The sequence below is a fragment of the Lynx canadensis genome, chromosome D1 (genome assembly GCF_007474595.2).
Source record: "Lynx canadensis isolate LIC74 chromosome D1, mLynCan4.pri.v2, whole genome shotgun sequence".
NCBI lineage: Eukaryota > Metazoa > Chordata > Mammalia > Carnivora > Felidae > Lynx > Lynx canadensis.
In genome coordinates, this window is record NC_044312.2 from 104,573,191 (window position 1) to 104,596,230 (window position 23,040).

Here is a 23,040-nt window from a genome sequence, read left to right on the forward strand (position 1 = left end):
ACCCACACAGTTAGCAGTAGAACCTTGAGTAGAGCTCAGCTTAGACACTGGCCTAGTCTCTTTTCCCTTCCTTCTTCTTGCAGTGGTCTTCCCTCCATCAATAATCTCCTTTTAAAATGAAATGGTTAGAACACGCTCTTTTTGTGTAGCTGTTGACCTTTTATTGAACACGCAGAGAAGGGGGGTTATTGGGTCTCCTACTGAAATTGAGAGAACGGAAAAGGAAGGTATGAAGCCACTTTCCACCTGCCATTCCATTGCAAAGGGATGAGATCCAGCTGAGGAAGGTTTGAATTTATTAATATGTGCTCCAACGAACCTCCAAATTATCTCCCTCATGCACAATGTAACTACCAACTCCTGAAAAGGAAGAATGAGAAGTGGGTTAAGTGATTTAACCACAAAATCACCAAATAATGGATCTCACTTTCCCAGTGCCTCAGCACACTCACCACAAAAGGTTGCACCCTCACATCTGGATGCTTTGGGCATGGTCACTCACATCTGTCCCTCTCTTACCTTGATCCAGCGGTTGGCCGTTATTCAGGAGCTCCCAGAAGGTTCTGTTGTTATTGTTGGCTGTTAAGCCCTGAACAGAGGTGATGTAGGGGCCCCATGATCTCTCCTCCACTGTGAAACTGTGGGGACAGTAAATGGGTTATGGGAACTTAGAATTTTAAAGGCAACCTTCCATGGGCATTTCTCAAACTTCAGTGTACCCAAGAATTACTTGAAGCTATTATCCAAAAAGGCAGATTTCCTGTCCCTGTCCTCAGATACTTTGATTCTGTAGGTCTGGGTGGGGACTAGAAATCTGCATGTTTCATAAACACTATAGATGATTCTGCTGCAGGGACTCCATAATCTATGCTAAATCATACAGGAATGATGCCCTGTTTCTGCCCCTGCATCATTTCATAGGAGACACTGCAGTCAACAACTACTAGTCTTCTGACCCAAGATAGTAACAGTTGAAGATACTAAAGTGCAGAAGAAAATGTTCACCTTATGTCCTAGAGGCACCATAAGCTAGTGGGCTTTCTTTTAGGGAAGAGGAACAGGAAATAATAATTTAATATTTCATGTTGTATTTATTATAAAATGACATGACCAGTGTCTGTTTCACATTCCCTGGTCACATGTCTCTGCCTTTCTGCGAGCCCTTGAAAGCAACCTTTATAGAATTTATTTACATTACATATTACATATATATGTACACATATATGTGTACATGTGGTGTATATGTGTATATATATGTACACATATATGCATATACAATTTTCTCTTACATTTTGGCATCTTACATCTTGTTACTAGACCCAGTAAATACTTGTCAATTAGATTTAGGGAGTCAGAGGAACCATATCTTTCAGAGGCAAAATCAATATTGTAATTTTAATATTTGACCTCTGTGGGCCGTAGAACCCTAATCTAGGGGTTCATGAATCTGAAAGTGGGGGAGCATGGAGAGGCTTCAGGGCATTTGTGAAACCTCTGATTTAAAGGACACGTTTTGTGTGTGTGTTCACGTGTCTGGTATGAGCATCCATTGCAATCATCTGCTTTTCTTTTGCTTTTTAAGCTTATTTATTTATTTTGAGAGAGAGAGAGAGAGAGAGAGAGCGAGCGAGCATGTGCACCTGTGTGGGGGAGGGGCAGAGAGAGAGGTTGAGAGAATCCCAAGAAGGCTCTGTGCTCTCAGCGCAGAGCCAGTTACAGGGCTCAACCTCCCGAACCATGAGCCAAAATCAAGAGTTGAACCCTTAACTGACTGAGCCACCAGGTGCCCCTCATCTGATTTTCAAAGAGGTCAGTGATTCAAAAATAATGAACCATGTTCTAAAACAAAGTGACTAACAAAGTTCTACTTACTGAAAGAATTTTTCTGACAGAAGAGAGATCCCTGGGACTTACCCATTAGGTGAACATTAATTTAATACCTACTGGGTGATAGAAGATGAAAAGTCTTACCTTTTTTAAATTCTTGCCATGAGATGTAGATGGACAGCAAAGTTACCAGTGAAGAAGAGTTTCAAACATACTTTGTATTCAGGTGCTTATGTATTCTTACTGTGCCTTAAAATCACCAAATACCATCACCTTAGGTTACATACAGACATACCCAAATAGAGTTGCATTTTCTTTCTGAGCTGCTTCCATCACATCTAGGAAGACAGAGCCATTTGCTACGGAGACCGTGGTGGAATGTGTTTCCTTGATTATTACCACAGAATAATTCACTTGGATTTGTGAGGGTGAGAGAGGAGGTGTCGCTGTTATAGGCTCCACAGTGGAGATGTTGAAGTCACCTGGCAGAGACAGAAAAGCAAAGAAGAATTACTATTCAGAATAATAAAAATGATGTTAGCGTTTACATGCCCATCCGACCTGAGTTCCAGTCTCCTTTTATGCAGAGTAGGATTTGCTACAAGGAGCCAGAATCAGCAGTCAAGGGGCAGATCTCTCGGTGACTAAACAAGATAGTCACCAGCTTGTAAATACGTGTGTTCAGCTCCATTCCCAGCAATTTGAGCAATTCACTTGCTTCTGTTTCTCACAGAGGCTCCTGATTTTGTTTTTGCTTTGGTACAGAATACAATAATGCTTCCTTTTTGGGGGGTGCCTTTTTATTTCTTAACATTTATTGAAAACATATTAAGTGCCAGGCACTGTACTAACCATCATACATGGATTATCTTATTCAGTCCTTAGACAAAAAAACACATTAGATACTATTATCATTTGTATTTTTTTATATTAGTACACTGAAGTTAGAGATTAAACATTTTGTCTGAGATCCCTAAACCTAGAAGTGGCTGAACCAGGAATGAACAGAGATAAAAGAAAAGATACAGAGGTAACAGAGACAAAAGCAAAGTCTTCTTTCATACCTTGTTGAAAAATCAGTCGTTTGAATAAATGACTGTAATTTCCTTATAAGATTGCCATCTTCCTCTCACAGAATGTAGGAGTTCCCTGAAGTATCACTCCTTGTACATAATGGAGAGTCAGACTCACCATAATTGGTTTAGAATGGGAATAACGCTCAGAACATCTCTCTATCCACCCATCAGAAAACATCCCTTTGGAGGCAGACATCACTTAATCAAGTCTGCCTTGTTTATCAATGTTTGAACCAAGAACAACACCTGGTACCGCATTAAGAACAAGTCCTCAGGTGGTTATAATCACTGGTGACATATAGAGGACTGAGTTCTATGTGGGAACTGTTAGGCTTTAAAGATTTATCTGGTCACACTTGGTCCCTAAGAACACCTTAGACTCAGATCTTAGGGTATCATGCTCTTTAGTGCTCTACCTGGGCCATAGACACAAGGAGAGTCTTTGTTAACATTCAAGTAGGTCTTTCCCATCAGGGCAGGTAAGATTTGAGCTGCAGCAGTTGGAATACGGAACGCTCCTTTATGAATTTCCATGATCACTGTGTCCAGAGTTTGTTGGCAATCCCATTTACTTTCATTGTAATAGTCTGATGAGACAAAGAGAGCCTAATGCATGAGAGAAGATGAGGGGGAATAAGAATGAGTGAGAGAAACATCAAATAAGGGGAAAGCTTACATCTAACCAATGTGGTAAATATTTATTGGACATTGACCATATAGGAAGCACCTTGGATAACTAGGATGCCTTTACTGCCACCAAAACATTTATTTATTTTTTGAGAGAGAGAGAGAAAGAGAGAGAGAGAGAGAGAGAGAGAGAGAGAGAGAGAGAGAGAGAGAGATGGGGGAAAATCTTAAGCAGGATCCATACACAGTGTGGACCCTGACGTGGGGCTCCATACCATGACCATGATCATGACCTGAGCCGAAATCAAGAGTTGGATGCTTAACTGTCTGAGCAACCTAGGTGCCCCATTCACCAAGAAGTTTATAAAGAGTTTGGGGATGGGTGGGAGGTGGGGAATTGATTAATAATACAACTGATAAGAGCATCCATGAGAACAGACTTTCTCTACCCTATTCACTCTTGTAGCCCCAGCACTGGAACAATACCAGCCACATAGGAGGCAATCGATAAACGTTGTTAACAGACAGATAATCATAAAGGAGCCCCTAAGATGAATGCCTTAGGAGAAGCATCCAACGCCATGGCCTTTCAGAAGAGGAAGAGCACATAAACATTTAGTGACACTTTGTAAAGGCTTGGTGCAGAAGGTGGTCCTTGAGGTAGGTCTTGACAGTATGACAACATTTCATTAGGTGCCATAAACAGGGGAGCACTGTTCCCAGAGGGTCAGCATTATCAAGGATGCTAAAGTAGGTGCAGCCAGCGTTTGGCCTGCCTGTGATGAGACTCTCTACATTTTGGCAAAATCCCCAGAGGATTCCTCTTGGCCTGGGAGGGCACTGGGGAGACTCAGGGTGATAGTGGAAGAACAGGCTGGAGAAGGAGGTTGGGCCATATTGGTAGACCCTTGAGTTTCTGGGTGAGGTGTCTGATATTCTTTGCTTGGCAGTGGGGAGTCTGATAGGTCCTTGAATAGAAACTATCCAAGTGGCAGATGTGAACTGGGTTGAAGGGACAGAATGATGGGGTAGGAAAAGTTAGGAGGGTATCCGAGGAGTAAGACAAGGGCTTACTTGGGCTGGACCTACAGATGTGGCTCTGTAGTTTCTCAGGGAAACTTTAAATTAACAAAGAAGTCAAGAAGCCTTTGTGGAATATTTTTAAAAAGGGATCATATTTCATTTCCTCTTAAAAAGTTATAGGCAAGTAGCTCTCAATTCTGCTGTGAGTGAACATCACCTGGAGGGTTTGAAAACAAGACCAAGGCTCATGCTCCACCTCTAAGTTTCTATATTAACTGGCCGGTGTGGAGCCTACACATTAATGTTTTCTCAAACCTCCTTTGGGTGATTCAAATTTGCAGTCAGGATGGGAAACCACTGTTTTATTAGGTCCAAACTCAGTAAGGCAAGCAACAGCATCAACAGCAACAATAGTAAAAACAACCTGTGTGATTGGATCCCTGTTATGTCCCTAGCTTCATCTTGTAATTTTTTCCTGAGGACCTTGCACTGGTCATGTTGAAAACCTTGATCTTCCTAAAATATGTTATGTTCTCTCATGCCTGAGGTCTGTGCCCTTGCTGTCCTCTGTCCCTTGGAAAGCCCTCTCCTCCTGGAGTGGCCTGGAAGACTCCGATTCAGACTAAAGACTCGGTGAATTTTTTTTCTGTAAATCTTTTTTTTCTCTCTTCTTGTATCTACCCCTTAGAGTTGAGGAAATCAGTAAGTGATGCAGGAATAAAGCCCCAGACTTCAAGGAACATATACGGGACAGTGTAGGTGCTGAGTGTGAATTTTGAAACCAACAGTTTCCATCCCCATCTGAATCACTTTTTGGCTTTGTAATGTTAGGCAAGTTAGTGATACTCCATGACTCATGGTCATATTCTAGGAAATGGAGGTGATAATTCTTTCCTCCGTGGATTGTTGTGTTCATTAATGACTGTGTCAACACATACTAGCTGCCATTACTACCACTGCCTTTTATTACTTGGAAAACAATGGTCTAATTTGGGAGGTAAGATGCAAATGCAAAACAATGGTTTATGGTAAAGTGTGAAATTACATTTGCCAGAACAACATGACAGGTTGTAGTAGACTCTAGAATTTCTTAAAAAAAAATTGTTGTCAGGAAAAGCTTCATAGAAACATTGGAGTGTGAAAGGTAAGGATTGAAGGTGAGGAGAATACATTTCCATCAGGGGAGAGGAATCACTTAAAATCAGTTAGTATAGGAAAGCGAATGGGTAATATCTTAGGCTGATAAGAAAGTATACAGCTATTCTTTCTTTCATGACTCCCTTCTCTGTCTCCTGTTTTATCCTCTGACTTACCTGCATAGCTTCTCCTGTACTATATATGTTTCCAAGGAGACCATTTTCTTTTTTCTGAGAAAGAATCTTCTCTATCAGTGACTTTATATGATTATTGATATTATTTAAGTTCTCCATATCTGTTTTTTTCTTCCCATTTGTTATATTCTTCACACAGGTCAGAGCCAGGACAGCCATTGCACCAGTATCTGCCAGGAAACAACATATTGGTGATAGGGTGACCAACCATCCCAGTTTGCCTTGGACTGAGGGATCTCCTGATATGTAGGATTTTCATTGCTAAAAGAGGGACAGATCTGGGGAAACTGGGAAGATGGGTCACACTAGTTGATGATAGGAGAGAAGGATTTCGGAATATGGCAATCATCTCTCCAGTACTAACCACTCAAATATTTCAAGATCCCTTGTACCTTGTACTCAATAGCTCACCTGTTGGTCAGAGAAACACATATGGATTTGCAGATGCATCCACATGAACAGTCTTCCACTTCTACATCTTGGCTGTTCTCATTTTTTTTTTTTTTATCTCTCAGCCATATTGGCAAAGGAATAGAGAGAATTCAGGATGATACACCAAGTAAAATATGTCTTTGCAATTTTCCAGTGTTTCCATTGGGTTGATTAAGAAATAGCACTTAAGAGAATTGTTTTCCAATAAACCTTCTTAAGGGGGAGGATGAGACAAGAGATTGGAAGAAGGGAGGATAAGGTCTTTTTCTGTCTTATTACTTAGTTCTCCTTGCATTCTTTAGATGTGGTACCTTCTCTCTCCCATAGAAATGGTATGAGAAATCTCATATTCTCCTTATTATCCAGAGATACTGAGTTGTGATTTTCTTCGGGCCCATTGGAGAAAGATAAATGTGTGTATCTGGATCCATAGGGGCTGGGCAACAATACTAGCTGTCTATAGGGGGCTTTGTTTTGGATGTGTAAGCTGACCCAGGAGATTTCTGGTCCTTATCCTTTGGGGATACAGACTTTATTGATCAAAGTTTTGGGCCTTGTCACTGGAGAGGTCGTGTTGTCCAAGTAAGCCCACACATCCAAATGGTCCCAACAAATTAGAGAAAGAGGCAAAGTTAAGATAACTGACTTCCACTGTTTCTTTTCTCTAACACTAATACTTCCTAAAATGTCTTATATGAGGATTCTTTCAATCTATCCTTATTATACAGATGGGAAAATTCAAGTCAAGAGTTAACATCCATTGGTCATATAACTCAAAGAAGAGGTAGGGTAAGAACCAGATCTTTCTACTGGATTGCTACACATCTAGAAAGATGCTTAAATGCTCCCCAATATCCATTCTTCTCAAAAAGAAAATTCTTGGGGCGCCTGGGTGGCGCAGTCGGTTAAGCGTCCGACTTCAGCCAGGTCACGATCTCGCGGTCCGTGAGTTCGAGCCCCGCGTCAGGCTCTGGGCTGATGGCTCGGAGCCTGGAGCCTGTTTCCGATGCTGTGTCTCCCTCTCTCTCTGCCCCTCCCCCGTTCATGCTCTGTCTCTCTCTGTCCCAAAAATAAATAAACGTTGAAAAAAAAAATTTAAAAAAAAAAAAAAAAAAAAAAAGAAAATTCTTTTCCCTGGACACTAGCATAAAGAGGATTTTTTAAAAAGTCCAAGTACTTACTGGTACAAAAAACTCAAAGGGAAAGACTTACCGGTGTCCGATATGCCAAAGGAATTGGGTTTAATGACTCACCTACTGAGAACTGTCCCTTAAAATAGAAATTTTTATTTTCAGGTTCGAAGATTTTAGCAACTTGGGTGATTGAAAATTTCCCCCTGAACAGACATAAGGCCAAAACATCCAGGCTGAGCTGATAGTAGTTAGTCAGTGGATTACCATTGTGTTTCCCTGTCAGAGAGGAAAGAAATACCTTACTCATGGAAATAATACTGGAGTAATAAGTTTTACAGCCATTCCTACTTGCTTTATTAGAATTTCTTTACATTTAAGGAGAGGTGAGTAATAGAAGGGGGAAATCACTGGTAAAATCAGCAAACCTGAGAAATGTAAAGGCTGCTAAGAGCTACCAAATTCAACTCAACTCTTTTCATTTCAAAACTGAGGAGACTCAGTGCTAACATGATAAAAGTACTATCCTGACATTGAGGTGTTTACAGAGCTAGGACTGGAACACAAATTTCCCACCACTAAGCCTCTTGCACTTTCAATGGTATGTGTTCAAACTACAAGTAGAAATAGAGACCATCTCAAAAGAAGATGGGATCAGAGAGGCCTAATGAAAAATAGGATAAATATCGGGTGGGTGTTGAAATAAAAACAACGCACCTCACTAACAGCTGTCATGGTCAGCCTACTTTTCCAGGTGATAAAGTACTTGTGGCCATCCTTTAGCTCTTATACTAGTATTGTATGCTTTGGTGCTTATGACAGTCATTAGTGTCTTGTGTTGCTCAGCTATTTCTGGTGTGTTTCATTATTTGTCTAAAGACAAGCTTCTCGAGAACAAGAGAACAGTGTCCTATAATTTGTGTGTGTGCTTGTGTAGGCGTGTGTTCATCATCATATGTAAGGTTGATGCAGAGTCAATGCTCAGTTGTATCTATTTGAAAAGAAAATTCAAGATGCCTGTCGGAAGAGAGAAGAAGGGAAAGTGATCTGCAAAAATATGTGAATGAATAGAATGAAGAGAAGGAAAGACTGAAGGGAAACTTCCTTCAGTTCTGAACCAGTGGAAGAGAAGACAAGGTTGTCCACGGCCTCTGAACATTTGATTCTCACCCATATTTTTAATTTCTGCTTTGAATTTATTTCTAAGGTTTTTGACCAGGTTAGGATAACGTATAGATGTTTCATCAGGCGTTTTGCATGCTCCCAAAGCCAGTATAGCCAAGGCAAGCTGTCCCGAGGTTAAAGTTGAAGCTGAAAAGAGAAATATTCAAGTTGAACAAGGTACATGCTTGTGATTTTTTCTGGCCTCCTGTCTTTCTTGTAATTTATATTGCCTGTCAGTTCTTTCATTTTCCCTACACTATACCAATATTTGACTGTTCTCTTCTTTATTCCCAAAGCAGAGCCTTTTCCAGCAGTGCTGTATAAATGCAAGCTAGATTCTCGTCTTTCCCATGAAATCATGGGAGGTTTTGGGAATCATACGATCCTTGTAAAATTTAAAAGAAAAAATAGATAATGAAACCTTGGGGTTTTCTCTCTTTGTGGGTGCCATCTTTCCAGGATAGTAATAATTGACTTGGATATTCTGCTTCATAGAGTATGAAAATTCTCAGGCTTCTCATAATTCTTATAATAATATTGTGAGATATGTAGGGGGAGATAGGAGTATATAATTTAGCAGATAGGAGTATATAATATTAGCAGATAGGATATAATTTCTTTTGCTTTTCCTTGTGGCCTTTCGAAAGAAAATATTTTTCAGGACCCAAAGAAGTAAGGTCTAGCTATAGAGAAAGTGGCAGAGGATTGATGTTTTGAGGTACTTTTATGTCCCCTCAAATTTTCTACAGCTGGAATAGATGTAGCAAGTATACTTTGGACACACAATATTTTCCAAATATCTCTTGCTAGAGATAATCTATATGGATAAGTTAGTGTTCTAAATCTTCTGGAGACTATAGGCACTCACCTTTATAATACACAGTGAGTTTGACTTGTTGGATCAGCTGTTGTTCTTGGCACTGGTTCAGGATCCCACCAAGTCTGAGGGACAACAGGACATTGGCAGCTTGGATTCCTTTGGTATATTTTGAATTGATCATTGTGTTTATCAGAGGGTTTAGATCAGTATAGTCATTTTTGCTTACCTCTGTGGCAGGGGAGGGAAGAAATAGGAAATACACATTAAGAAAACATTAAGGAACAAGAGCCCTAGGATCAGGGTTGGCATTAAAATATTTAGTAACAGATATGGCACAGAGGGAACTGTCCAGTGGTCACTAGCTATGTGACTGGAACAGGTACAAAGGTGAGTCTGGAGCCTCTGCTACATCAGGTTATACTCCTTTACCAACCATCATGGAAGTGTTTCATTGTTTTAATACTGTTTCAGCCTTACTGTTGTGTGCTGGCAGAATATCAGTCCTTCCTGGGAGATCTAGTATCATTCCCTGATTTTGAAGATGAGGTCTAGCCGACGTGTCCTTAAAGAAACCTTGGTAATTGAAGGCTTAATGGAGACTAGAATATGCATCTTCTGACTCCCAGTCTGTAGTCCTTTCTATTTGTTTGATTCAGTTCTTTCCCTTTTCCATCTTTCCAAGTGACTTATGTAACTTTCCTGACTTTCAGTTTCCTTGTTTTAAAATTGTGGATATTAACATCTGTTTTATAGATATTGGACAACAAATCATGTAAAAACTGCAAAATACCATACATACTATAACTTTTAGCTCAACTGGAGTTGCAATCATTATGTTTAGAGAATCAAGGAAACGTGAGTTCTCTATGCCTAATGTGAGGCTCAGAATCATGACCTGGAGATCAAGAGTCCCATGCTTTTCTGACTGAGCCAGCCAGGCACCCCTTCACCATTTTTCTCTTTAAAAGAGAGTTGTGGAGATCTGAATCACTGGTTACAGAAAGGTCATGGTTTGTTACAAGAACAATTGGACAATTGTTGAATCATGTTTGAGATATTGTGGAAGCATCTAGGTCAGCAGATTTTCTGGCACTGAAATGGACTTTTCAGTTCCTGGTCAACAACTCATCAGTTTCCTTGACCACTAAAGACAGAGTCAATCATTTTGTACAATGAATTGAACTTCAAAGCCTCCACAGAGACCCCCAATTCTTAGGATACAACAGAGGAAATGACAGTCTAGGAAGAAAACTTAGAAGTGGCAGGTTTTGTGCTTTAGCTTGTGTGAACACAAGGCCCTGCTGTGGTGATGTTCTCTTCTTGTAGGCTACAGAACACCGGGAAGATGTACCCACAGACAGCACCACCTACTCATCTTTGGACTAGGTTTAAGCTCCATTCCACGGAAAAGACTTACAAAAAAGGATCATGCCCCTGAGAGCTATACCAGACTTCGTGACATCACTTCCTTCAACACCTTCCCCCAGTTATCCTCAATTTATGGATAAAGCTAAAAAAAAATGTCAGAAACATTGGATCATTCAGCTAGTAAGTGGTCAGACTACACCTGGCCAGTTTTTCTTTCTCTTACTTAGTATTTTTTAATAGGATCACACAATCTCCAGATCCTATACCCAGAGGAGAGATGATGGGCTTGTACTCATCTCCTGGGAGGAAGAGTTGGAGGGGAGAAGATGTGTAGCTTGGAAAATCTGAACTCAATAGTGACAAGAGGGAAGTCTTCATTATTTGAAAGGGATTATTAACATTATTTTTTTTTTTCTGTGTAGTTGCAAAGGGTTAACCCTAAACCCATAAGTTGAACTTCCAAAAAAAATAAAAAAAGATTGTGCCTCAAATTCAAAACATACTTTATATGATCTTGAAAAGTTTCTGGGATTGGGAATATTATATCATTGAAAATGAAGAAGAATACATAGTTACTTAGTAGGGTTGCTGTGGTGGAGAAAATCTGAATCTAGGAAGAATGGTTAGGCAAGTTAGCACTGAATCTACAACCTCTCTTAAAACAACATACATTGTGGAACTTTCCTCACCATGTCTTGCCACATTTTATATTACTCATAAAATCCAACCCCCTATAGAACTGGAATAGGTCACTCTACACAAGTGCCCTGCCACTAGTCTTTAGAAGACTATCACACTAGGAGTAATTTTAGCTCAAAGCATACTCACCACAGATCTCACATAGTTGTCTTGGAATAAGAGAAAACAATAGGAGCCCCAGTAGGGGCAGCTGGTGGGATTGTCTCATCTCTCCAACAGTGTTCTGGAATGGCGAGGGCTTGTCTGACTATTTATTGGGTGATGGGCAGAGGGTAATGAGAGCTCCTCCTTTAGCTTGTCTCAGCCTCTTTCATTAAGCAAACATTGAGCAATGTTGAACAATGTCAGGGGGTGTGGTCAAGTGTGTTTGTCCAAGAATTGTGATAAACCAGGAAGAAGTCTTGCAAGGTATGTTCAGGGAGGACGAGGAAATAATTTTTCTTCGTATCCTATCCTAAACTTTGGGATTCACATTCCTTGCTTGTCTTCAGCCCAATGAAAATAAATTAAGTGAGGGGAGCCTGGGTGGCTCAGTCAGTTAAGCGTCTGACTTTGGATCAGGTCATGGTCTCACGGTTTGTGAGTTTGAGCCCCTCGTTGGACTCTGTGCTGACAGCTCAAAGCCTGGAGCCTGCTTCGGATTCTGTGTCTCCTTCTCTCTCTGCCCCCCTCTCTCTCTCTTTCTCTCAAAAATAAATACACACACACACACACACACACACACACACACACACAAAGAATAAATTAAGTGAGTATTTTCCTCTTTTCCATTCCAAGTTGGTGGTGTTTTGTTTATATCTCTTGAGACAGTAGATTTGATGGGGCAAGAACTTGAAATGTGTAAAAATGAGAGAAGTTGTAACTCTGAAATTGGATCAGACAAGATGGTGGAGCCTTGTACCTGAGGATCTTTGGGATAGTAGTTTTTGATGTATAGTTTTCTTCTAAGTAGGTGCTCTGAGAGTTTCATAACCCAGGAGAAAAACCACAGAGATACACATCAAATGTGGATTTTTGCTATGCCAGGAAAGATGCTACAAGTTACATGTAAGAAGTGTTGTCTATGAGTTCCTCCAAGAACTATCAGAGAATACGATCAGTTTGTCCTTAAAATGTTTGCTCTGGGTCAGCAAGATGGCAGAATAAGAGGCCCCCTACTCATATCCCCCCACAGCAGCAATTTTAATAGCCATCTGTGGACAAAAGTTTTTTTATGTGGGAGCTTTGGGTTCCAAGCAAGAGGTTGTGAAACCTCAGTGGAGCCACCGAGGAGAGCTTATTGAAAAGGCACAACAAAGAAGAAAGACTGTATCCACACAAGCTAAAGCACAGACTTTGCCAACTCTCATTTTTCTTTCTGGCCTTTTTCCCTGTTGCACCCTGAGAAGCCATGCTCACTGTCCATGGTCCTGGATACAGGCCAGAAAACAGCCTTGTCCCCTTGCGGACTTGTCTACAGCCCTGTTTGGCATTGGTCCTGCGAATAGTACCATCAGCCAAGGGACCCAGGAAGAGTCATGCCCATCTGAGCCTTCGGTGATAGGCCTGCTGACTTTGTTTAGGGCTATGGACCCTGAAGTAGCTGTGACCTGGCTCCAACATCACTTATGATCTGGGAGCAGTCTTGCCCACCCAGGGACCTAGCAGGAGACCCATCTATCAGTGCCTAGGAGATAGGCTGTCTGACCTTGATCCAACTATGGATCCTGAAGTGACCCTGTGACCTGGCTCCATCTACTCTCAGCTGTAGTTCAGGGACAGTCCTGCCTGTGCAGGGACCTGTACTATGACCCAGCAGGAGCCAGGACCGTCATGCACCTGATAACAGGCTTGCTGTTTGCAGACCCGCTGGGGACCCAGCAGCAGCCAGATGATCCAGTTCCAACCCTGCATGACTATGATCCCAGAGGTAATCCCATCAGTTCAGGCGCCTGACAGGAGAAGGTCTTTACCTGTCAAAAACAGTTTATAAAGATGGAGAGGTGTTTGCTCCTTCAAACACACAGACACAAACGTAAGGCCATACAGACCACAAGAAGCAGATAAACATGACATCACTGAAGAAAACTAATAAATAGACCTAACAGACCTATGGAAGGAAAACTTAGCAAAGAAGCTCCTTGACATTGGTCTTGGCAAGGATTTTTTTGGATAGGACACCAAAAGCACAAACAACAAAATCAAAAATAAACAAGTGAGGCTACTTAAAACTGGAAAGCTTTTGCATAGCAAAGAAACAGTAAACCGAATGAAGAAGCAACCTATAAAATGGAAGAAAAATATTTATCAGATGCCACATATCAAACAAGGTATTCATATCTAAAATATATAAGGAAATCCTACAACTCGATTGGAAAATAGGCAAAGGACATGAATAGACATTTTTCCGTGGAAGACACACCAGTCACCAACAGGCCCATAGAAAGGTGGTTAGCACCACCAGGGAAATGCATATCAAAACCACAGTGAGATATCACCTCACACCTGTTAGAATGGTTGTTATGAAAAAGTGATAATGAGTGTTGGCACTGGTGTGGAGAAAAGGGAACCATTACGCGATGTTGGTGGGAATGTAAATTGGTGCAGTCATTATGGAACACGGTATGGAAGTGCCTCAAAAATTAAAAATGGAACTACCATATGACCCAGTCATCCCACTCTTGGGTATCTATCCGAAGGAGTGAAATCAGTATCTCAGATAGCTACACTCTCATGTTCTTTGCAACGTTATTCATGACAGCCAAGATATGGAATCAATCTAAGTGTTTTGTCAGCAGATGAATGGATGGAGAAAATGTGGTATGTATGTACAGTGCGAGATTGATAGTCTATCTAGCTAAATCTGACACATGTGCTGACCCATAGATTTGTGCGAAAATGTGTTAAGCTGCTAAGTTTTGTAGTGGTTCATTTTGCAGCAGTAGATAACATAAGTGATATTGAGAATTTTTTTCCAGTTATATATTATGAGCAATACTTTAGTAAGCTGATCACCCATTTCGTGCCTAGGTACCTCATGATTCATTTAGCTGATGTCAGAGATCTCTGTGGGCTAAAATTATTCAGCCATGAGAAAGAAGGAAATCCTGTTATTTGCAACAACATGGATGGACCTTGAGGATTTTACGCTAAATGAAATAAATCAGAGACAGACAAATACCATATGATATCACCTATACGTGGCATCTTAAAAAAGTCAAACTCATAGATGCAGATGTTGGAATAGTGGTTGCCAGGGGCTACAGGCTGGAGAAGCTGGGGAAATGTTGGTCAAAGGGTACAAATTTTAGCTCTAAGATGAGTAAATTCTGGGGATCTAATGAACAGCATCATAGTTATGTTTTATTTATGTCTCCTGAGAGATTAGATTTGATGGGGCAAAGGCTTAAAACATAAAAATGGAAATAGAAGTTGTAAGCCTGAAATTGAACCCTTCCACTAAAACTGATCTTATCAGGATCACTAGTCACTTGCACACTGCTGCTTTCAATGTTGCTTTAAAATTCTCATTTATCTTGCCTGACATTCATAACTCTTTTCTCCTTACTTACTTACTTACTTACTTACTTTACTTGGCTGGAACACCATCCTCCCATGAAAATTTTTTTGTTATTTTTTATTTCTTTTTCCTTTTTTCTACTGTCCTACTGATCCTTTTCGGTGTTCTCTCTTGCTGGTTCCTCCTAATGCATCTAAGTTTTCTAAAAGTTGTAATATTTGAAGATTCAATCTCTAAAACTCTTCTTTCTCCTTTAGTAATCACATTAAGTTTCAAGACTTAATTAAAAAAATTTTTTTTAATGTTTATTTATTTTTGAGAGCCGAGAGAGAAAGAGAGAGACAGAGTGTGCGTGGGGGAGGAGCAAAGAGAGGGAGACACTGAATCCAAAGCAGGCTCTAGGCTCTGAACTGTCAGCACAGAGCCCGATGCAGGGCTTGAACCCATGAGCCATGAGCCATGAGAACCTGAGCCAAAGTCAGATGCTCAACTGACTGAGCCACCTAGGTGCCCCAAATCTCAAGACTTTAAATGATACCTACATGCTAGTGTTTTTTTAAATTTATATCTCCATACAGGACATATCTTTAATTTTAGTCTGGAATTTGGCCTTGGTCATGTGATTTACTTGGGTCAATAGGAAGTTAGCAAATATGATGTAAGAGGAAGTTTGAAAATTGCTTTTGCATTGAATTCTGTGGTTTGAATCCTGAGACCCATCGCATGTATGAACCTGAGCTAGCCTTCTGGAAATGCCACACAGAGAACACAAGCATTCTAGTTGTCATCCTGATGTTGTGTGAGGAGATTTTAGATCGTTTAGCATTGGTTGAACCCCAGGTGAATAAAATAATGTGAATGACCCTGGTCAAGATTGATAGACTATCTAGCTAAATCTAGCCCAAATTGCCCACCCATAGATTTGTGAGAAAATGTGTTAAGCTGCTAGGTTTGGAGTGGTTAGTTTTGCAGCAGTAGATAACTGATATGTGATCCTTAGAATTTTTTCCAGTTATATAGTATAAGCAATACTTTAGTAAGCTGATCACCTATTTCGTGCTTAGGTACCTCATGATTCATTTAGTTGATGTCAGAGACCTCTGTGGGCTAAAATATTCCTATTGTTATGCTGATTCTGTTGTCAATTACAGTCATTGCTCCAAGCTTGTCTTGGATGATTAAGTACTGTTATCTAATCTGGCTAATTTAGGGTGACATTTATACTGACTGAGATCATTGTAATGACCAAATCTCTCACTATTATTCCCAACCATTTCCTCTCACTCATTGTTTTCCTAATTTCATCGTGGAGAAAGTATTCTCTGGACCTTCATGTAGGTCACTTTTGAGTCCAGGTTTCATATGATCAACCAAGAAAAATGTTGGAGCCACTTGCTGTTGTTCAAGTTAGCATATTTCATAGTCTCTGGTAACGGCATCTATATTGACAAGTTTGGCATCATCCAACATTATATTCTGTTTTCTTTGGTCTAATATACCAAGAATCCAATCCCACACGTTTTTTAAGTTTATGCAAATGTACATTAGGAAGGTCTTGTAATTATTTTTGTGTTTAAGCTATCCTCTGTTGGGTCTAACTTTGCCCTTGTCTTCTTGGGTCACACTGGGATCTGATAATAGTGATGGTTCTTGAGGCAATGAATCATCACAGGCCCAGGCTTTAAAGAGAACAGGGATGTCCTTGCAAGAAAACTGCATCAAATTAGATTAATACAGGATCTTCAAGCAAAGGAAGATCAGTCAGGATAGGAAATGCTAATTCTACTAAAAAAAAAAAACCCAGCTTCAAAGTGATTGGTCCAAGATTCTCAGATTCTTTGAAGTATATTCAAAACGCTCATCTTGATTCTCAGAATCTCACTCCTTGCTAGTCAATGACCACATCTTTACAACAGGGATTTTGGTGGGTGATATGCTAAACTTTCATTGTGATTCTGCAAGCTGTACAATTACATTTTAGCTTTAGTTCTCCAATTCCCCTGGCCTGTGGGCATAATGAATATTTACATCTAGTCAGGCTTGTATAGAAGCTGTCTGGTTTTCTGACCATTAGTTGAACAGAGAGGTGAAGATACTGGATTTATAATTTTATCCCTGTAAGCTGACCCATGATGATAGAAACAGCCATCTTACCACATATTCCCTTTAATCATAATTACTGCAACCACAGCCAACTGCAGAAGCTGACTGATCTCCAGAAATCTTGCCTTCAATGGGCCCATCACCCTAAGAAACAATAGATGACAGGCAAACCGATGTAATGCCACCATATGCCACCGATTATTAATGTGTCATTTTCTACTAACAACGAGGCGGTACTGCAGTCCTACCAAAATAAATGAGCATTCAATTCCAAAATTCTAACTTAAGGCTTTATTTTGTAAGACCACTCCTGCTTTGAATTGTGTCAGTCACGGTCCAGTTAGGAAAGCAGAAAACACACCAGGTAGTTCAATAGACTGATTTAATATGGGGGGTTAGTTTCTAAGGTTTGTGGGAGCCGAAAGAGGAGATAGGAGAAGATGGGGCAACTCAGAGTTTAGCAACTGCAGAGAGACACCATTCCAGCTGTGGAGGGGCCAATAGAGGCGATGGACCCATGGAAAGGAGGGCTGCCTGTCAGGAGGTAGACCCACTGGAGATATCTCAGGAGAAGAGATTCAGGGGGAGAAACACCCTACATCCTCCTCCTCTCCCAGCCTCCAGTCTCCTGTCAGTGCCTCAGCAATGTCTCCTCTGTTCTTCCAGCAACAGAGAGGTTGAATGTAAATTTACAATCAAACTCATGAGGCACAACAGACTTCAACCAGGATCAAGTTTCCTTAGCCATAAGAAAGGATTCAGGGCGTGCACAGTATCAACACAGAGATGTTATGACTTCCAGGCACAGCTTCTGATGTTCCCGTCATTCTGCACTTGAGAGTGCTGGGTCTCGTCACCTTTTACACCTACCTAGTTAGTTACACAGCCCCTCAGGTATATGTGAAAAGTCCTCCTCCTCTGGGACAGCAGCAACAAAACAGTGCCTAGTCTTTCTCTAGATTGTCATTTATTTTGCATCTGCTGTAGGTAAATTCATAACAATTCCGAGTTAATGTTAGGAGAATTGACCGAGGGGTCAAATCCCCAGGCATCCCTGAAAGCTAGATTACAGACCATGGAACCAGCTGTAAATCCCCACCATCCAGCCTTATTTCCATTACTCTTCCATAGGAGCCAGTTAACAGAGGGGCCTGGGGACGAAGTTTACAGGGATCAGTCCTCTGATTCAGAGCGGAAGAGAGAAAGGGTGGGGAATAGCTCTTACACTAGTCAAATGGCTGGCAGACTTTTCTAAACTTCTGTAGTTGTCTTCTACCTTCCACCGTTGTATCAAACTCCTCATGTGACGTTGCCAACCAGCTGTTTCCAAATGTAATGGACAGCTCCTGGTTTTCACCCTCACTTTTGAAGAACCGGCTTTGGTGAGATATAATTCACATTCTATACGATTTAGCTGGATAACGTGGTTTCAATGGGTTTTGGTTCAATGGATTTTTGTGCGTCCACAGATAAGAGCATTCACAGATACGTGCAACCATTGCTGCAATTAGGGCACATTTTCATCACTCCAAAAAGATCTTTTGCCCATCTTTAAATTGGGTCATTTCTCTTTTATTTCTCTTCTATTATTTATTATTTATTTCTCTTCTATTATTTATTATTTATTATTTATAAATAATAGTTATTTATAACTATTGCTGAGTTATAAGAATTCTTTATTCTAGAGCCAAGTCTCTCATTGGATACGTGATTGGCAAATATCTTCTCCCACTCTGTGGGTTGTCTTTTCTAGCAGAACTCTTAAGAGCACTTAGTGTAGTTAATTCTCCAATTTGAGACACACTTTCCCCTTCTGTGACAGTACCATCAACCTTTACCCCCTGATAGTTTCCCCAGCTTTTTTGACTCCTCCTTTGTCTTCACTACCAATATATATATATTTTAACTTTAGATGTTATATGTCTTCAGGACTTTGCATTAAACTATTATTGTTTCTCATGCTACACAGTCTAGGTGTTCTCCAATCCAGTTTGAAGCCTACAAATATACCAACATTTCCCACATTTTTACTACTAGCATAGATTTCCTTCTGAGTCCCAATGTATAGCCAATGGCTTCCTCTATATTCCTACTTGGATGTCTCATAGGAATCTCAAAATTAGCATATGCCAAATTCAAAGCTCTTCCTTCTATTGCTAACTTGCTTCATTGGTGATTCTTTGCTATTTAATAGCTGTGTGACCTTAGGGAAGTCACTCAACCTGAGTCCCAGTTTATTAGTAAAATGTACATACAAATAATTCTTAACTCCTAAGTTTCTGTGAGAGTTTGATGAGTTACCACAAGATTGTTTAGAGTAGGAACTGGTCCATAATAGGCAGTTCATAATTTTTAACTTGTAGTATCTCACTAATAACCATCATTTCAGTTGTATCTACCTGAAGTCTGGTTGTCAGTCCTGATACCTCTGTCTCCCTCCATCACTGATCTAAGTAATCACCAGTGTCAAGCATTCTACCTTCTGGAACCAGTCTGCTTTTTTTTCTGCATTTACTGCTACTACTCTGGTCTACATTACCAGGAGTTCTGCACCCCCATCATAACTTCCAAATCTTTGTCTTGGCCCCTTGGACCCCTTCCAAAGCATTCTCCATGCAACTCCTAGAGCAGCATTTCTCAAACTTGATTAATACATAGACCCTATTTAAAGAAAAGGAATTCTCAAGGAGCCGAGTTTGACATAGACTGCTGTAAGACTTTTAATCTCTAAAAATGTCAGTTTGCATTTTCCTTGCAGAAGAGGTATTTCACTGTTGTAGCTGGTAGTGTTTTTAACGATTTATTGAAATCCTCATAGAATTGAAAATATGTCTGTGACTCTTGGGGCTGAGTATTCAGTTCTTCTCCTACAGTGATCTTCAAAACCATGCTTATGATTATTTGCTTCTTGGTCAAAACCTTGAAGGCTTCCATTGCACTTTGAAGAACACTCCTTATTTTATTTTATTTTATTTTATTTTATTTTATTTTATTTTATTTTATTTTATTTTATTTTATTTTTTCTTATTATTACTTATTTATTGTATTAATTTTTTTTTTTTTGAGAGAGAGAGAGTGAGCCAGGGAGGGGCAGAGAGTGAAGGGGGACAGAGGATTCAAACTGGCTCTGTGCTGACAGCAGAGAGCCCGATGTGGGGCTTGAACTCACAAATAGCGGGATCATGACCTGAACCAAAATTGGACATTCAACCTACTGAGCCACCCAGGGTCCCCAAGAAGACTCCATATTTTAAATGTGATTGCTCAGGACCTGTACCTTTTGATCCTTGCCTGTGTGTCCAGCGTTACCTCATTATCTTGTACATTATGCTCCAGCCTCACTCATTCTTATTCTTCTTTTGTGCAAGTTTCTCCCCCCCCCCCCCAAGGCTTATGGGCACATATGGTTTTCCTCTTGAAGGCTTGCTTTGGAGTGGTGCCATTTCATGTCCCCTGGGACGTTCTATCTGCACCCCCCCCCCCCCAGACCAGGTTATTTTCCCCTGTTATCTACTTTCTTGACACCCTGTACTTTCCTTTGTAACACCTGTGAGAATTGCAATTCTCTACTTGCAGAATTATTTCTTAACTGTGTTTGTTTAGCATACTTGTCCCTGCCAGATTGTAAGTTCCTCAAAGGTAAGGATAAGTCTTTCTTGTCAGCTGTTGTATTTCCTGCCATATCATGAGGTCATCAAATATTTGCTGAAAGGAACCACCTCAGATCCTTAAGGCAAATGATAAATTGGTAACACATTTTGGTAGATAATCTCAGAATAAATATTAGAAGTTTAGACAGGAGAAAACCAGAAACTAAAAGTAAATAATTAGCATGACTTCCATTAGGATTGAGAGTGAATTCAAGATTTAAGCATCTGGGTTTGGAGTCAAGGTCGCCCAAGTACTAAGTATGCTAGAATCATCTATTTCTTTATCTAATCAAGCAGATCCATTTTGAGATAATCTCTGTTTCTTTTGTTTCACCTCTTTCTGAGCCAATAAGCAAAAGTTATGTCATTCTGGTTATTTGCTGGATTTATTGAAGGTGAACATTGAGAAGTGAACCAAGAACCATGATGTCTAGTAAAGCCCAGTTCCTTCAAGGCTTATCAGCAGAACAAGACAAGGTTCTAAGAGCTTCCATGGAGATCAGAAGATATCTAGCACAAGTCACTCTGAGCTGGGCACCAAGGGCTGCAGGTCTGTTTCTACCTAGCATGTTTGGGGATGGGGGCAAGGGTACAAGGGGAGGCATATCTACCATATCTATAAAAGTTATAAATCAATTGAAGAAACTTAATCAAGATAAGTTCTGCCCTCCTGTTTTGACAAACCAGCTTTCATAATGAGATAGAACGATGTTTAATTTAGCATCCTTAGCCCTTAGAGTTCCATGCTGGACCACTGCAGTGTGGTACAAGATACCATCTCTCACCACTCTACTTCACTCCCCATGGCCCATGGCCTCATTTCTCCTCTCTTTCCAGCCCCACTTTAACCTGCATTGTAAGGAGCATCCAATTCATGGAGTACATGTGTGTGGATACTACAGATGACTTTTCTAAGCTCTGTCCATATTACCAGTAGACAACTGCCCCTTGGCCACCCTCTGGGCCTGGTTGTATATACACCTGGGAAGGTAGACTCTGGAAGGGGCTCACGCAGATCTTGGATGTGACCTCAGGGCCATTTGGGCAGGTAATTCTGGAGGAGTGGGTTCTGGGGGGCCTGTCCCCTTGGTCTCACAATCTTTTGCTCCAGTCAAGAGGCACAGTGGAGAGGACCAGAATGAGGTTGTTCCCTGAGCAGAAATCCCTCCTGGCAGATCTTGGGGTGACACAAAATGCCATGTGGCAAACGAATTTATCCCATCTCTTTTCCCTTGTTATAATGTGATGTCTAGAAGGAGCTAAAGCTGAAAGGGAGGTGTGAGATCCTACACTGGGTGAAGGTTTCCCCCTCCTCTTTTGGAAAGGCTTTGTTCAGACTGCTGGTTCTAGCACTTGGCCCAATGCCATGCTTGTTGGACTTGGTTTCTCTGTTTTCCTTTAGGTCATTCCTGAGTCTCAAAAGACCTCAACCACCAGCACAAATAGCATCAATGTTTTACAATGTTTATATTATATAGTTGCTGGAAAGACCAGGAGAATATATGAAGAGAGGCAGGATTTGGATTCATTTTTGTATTCCTCACTGATTTGGCAAAGATGATGTTTATTGAGTAGTTCTTAGATACATCTGATTCCTTATTTATTTATTTTTAATGTTTGTTGATTTTTGAGAGAGAGAGAGAGGGAGAGAGAGACAGAGTGCAAGCGGGGGAGAGGCAGAGAGAGAGAGGGAGACACAGAATGGGAAGCCGGCTCTAGGCTCCACAATGTTAGCAGAGAGCCTGATGTGGGGCTCGAACTCACCAACCGTGAGATCCTGACCTGAGCCAAAGTTGGATGCTCAACCGACTGAGTCACCCTGGTGCCCCAATTTCAGATGATTTTGATAAAGTTTGGGAGCCATTGAACAGAGTGCTCTCCAAAGTGACTGAGAGTCAGTGTTCTGAGTAACTGAGTAACTGAGTCAGTGTTCCTGGGATCAGGAACAAAGTGTAGTCCTGGGATCAGCTGAATCAGCAAGACCTGAGAACTTTCAGAAATGCAAATTCTTGGGCCCCATAAGAATCCAAAGAAGAATCTCCTGGAGCACAAGCCCAGTAGTCTGTAGTTGTGCAAGCCCTGGGGGTGATTCTGATGCCACTCAAGTTTGCAAAACACCCTAAATGCCATTCCCCAACAATTCGGCAAGCACCCATCGACACTCCCTGAACATTTTGTTTTCCCAGGAACTTCAGAGGGCCAGGAGAAGTCATGGTTCTCAAAGAGACTTGCTGGGGGCACTTGATTTTCACCCCCGATGTCAGTACTGGAGTGATCAGGAGCATGTCAGG

The 23,040-nt window shown here is 40.8% G+C and overlaps 1 protein-coding gene across 1 annotated transcript; it reads right to left on the reverse strand.

The window, feature by feature from the left end:
• Positions 1-136: 136 nt before the first annotated feature.
• On the reverse strand, positions 137-11,769 carry TCN1 (transcobalamin 1). Its single transcript, XM_030332904.2, has 9 exons — positions 11,627-11,769; positions 9,479-9,658; positions 8,617-8,757; positions 7,570-7,725; positions 5,867-6,054; positions 3,320-3,509; positions 2,123-2,309; positions 520-638; positions 137-360 (listed from the first exon to the last, which is right to left on the reverse strand). The coding sequence occupies exons 1-9, from the start codon at positions 11,703-11,705 to the stop codon at positions 299-301; spliced, it is 1,302 nt and encodes a 433-aa protein (XP_030188764.1). The 5' UTR covers positions 11,706-11,769; the 3' UTR covers positions 137-298.
• Positions 11,770-23,040: the final 11,271 nt, after the last annotated feature.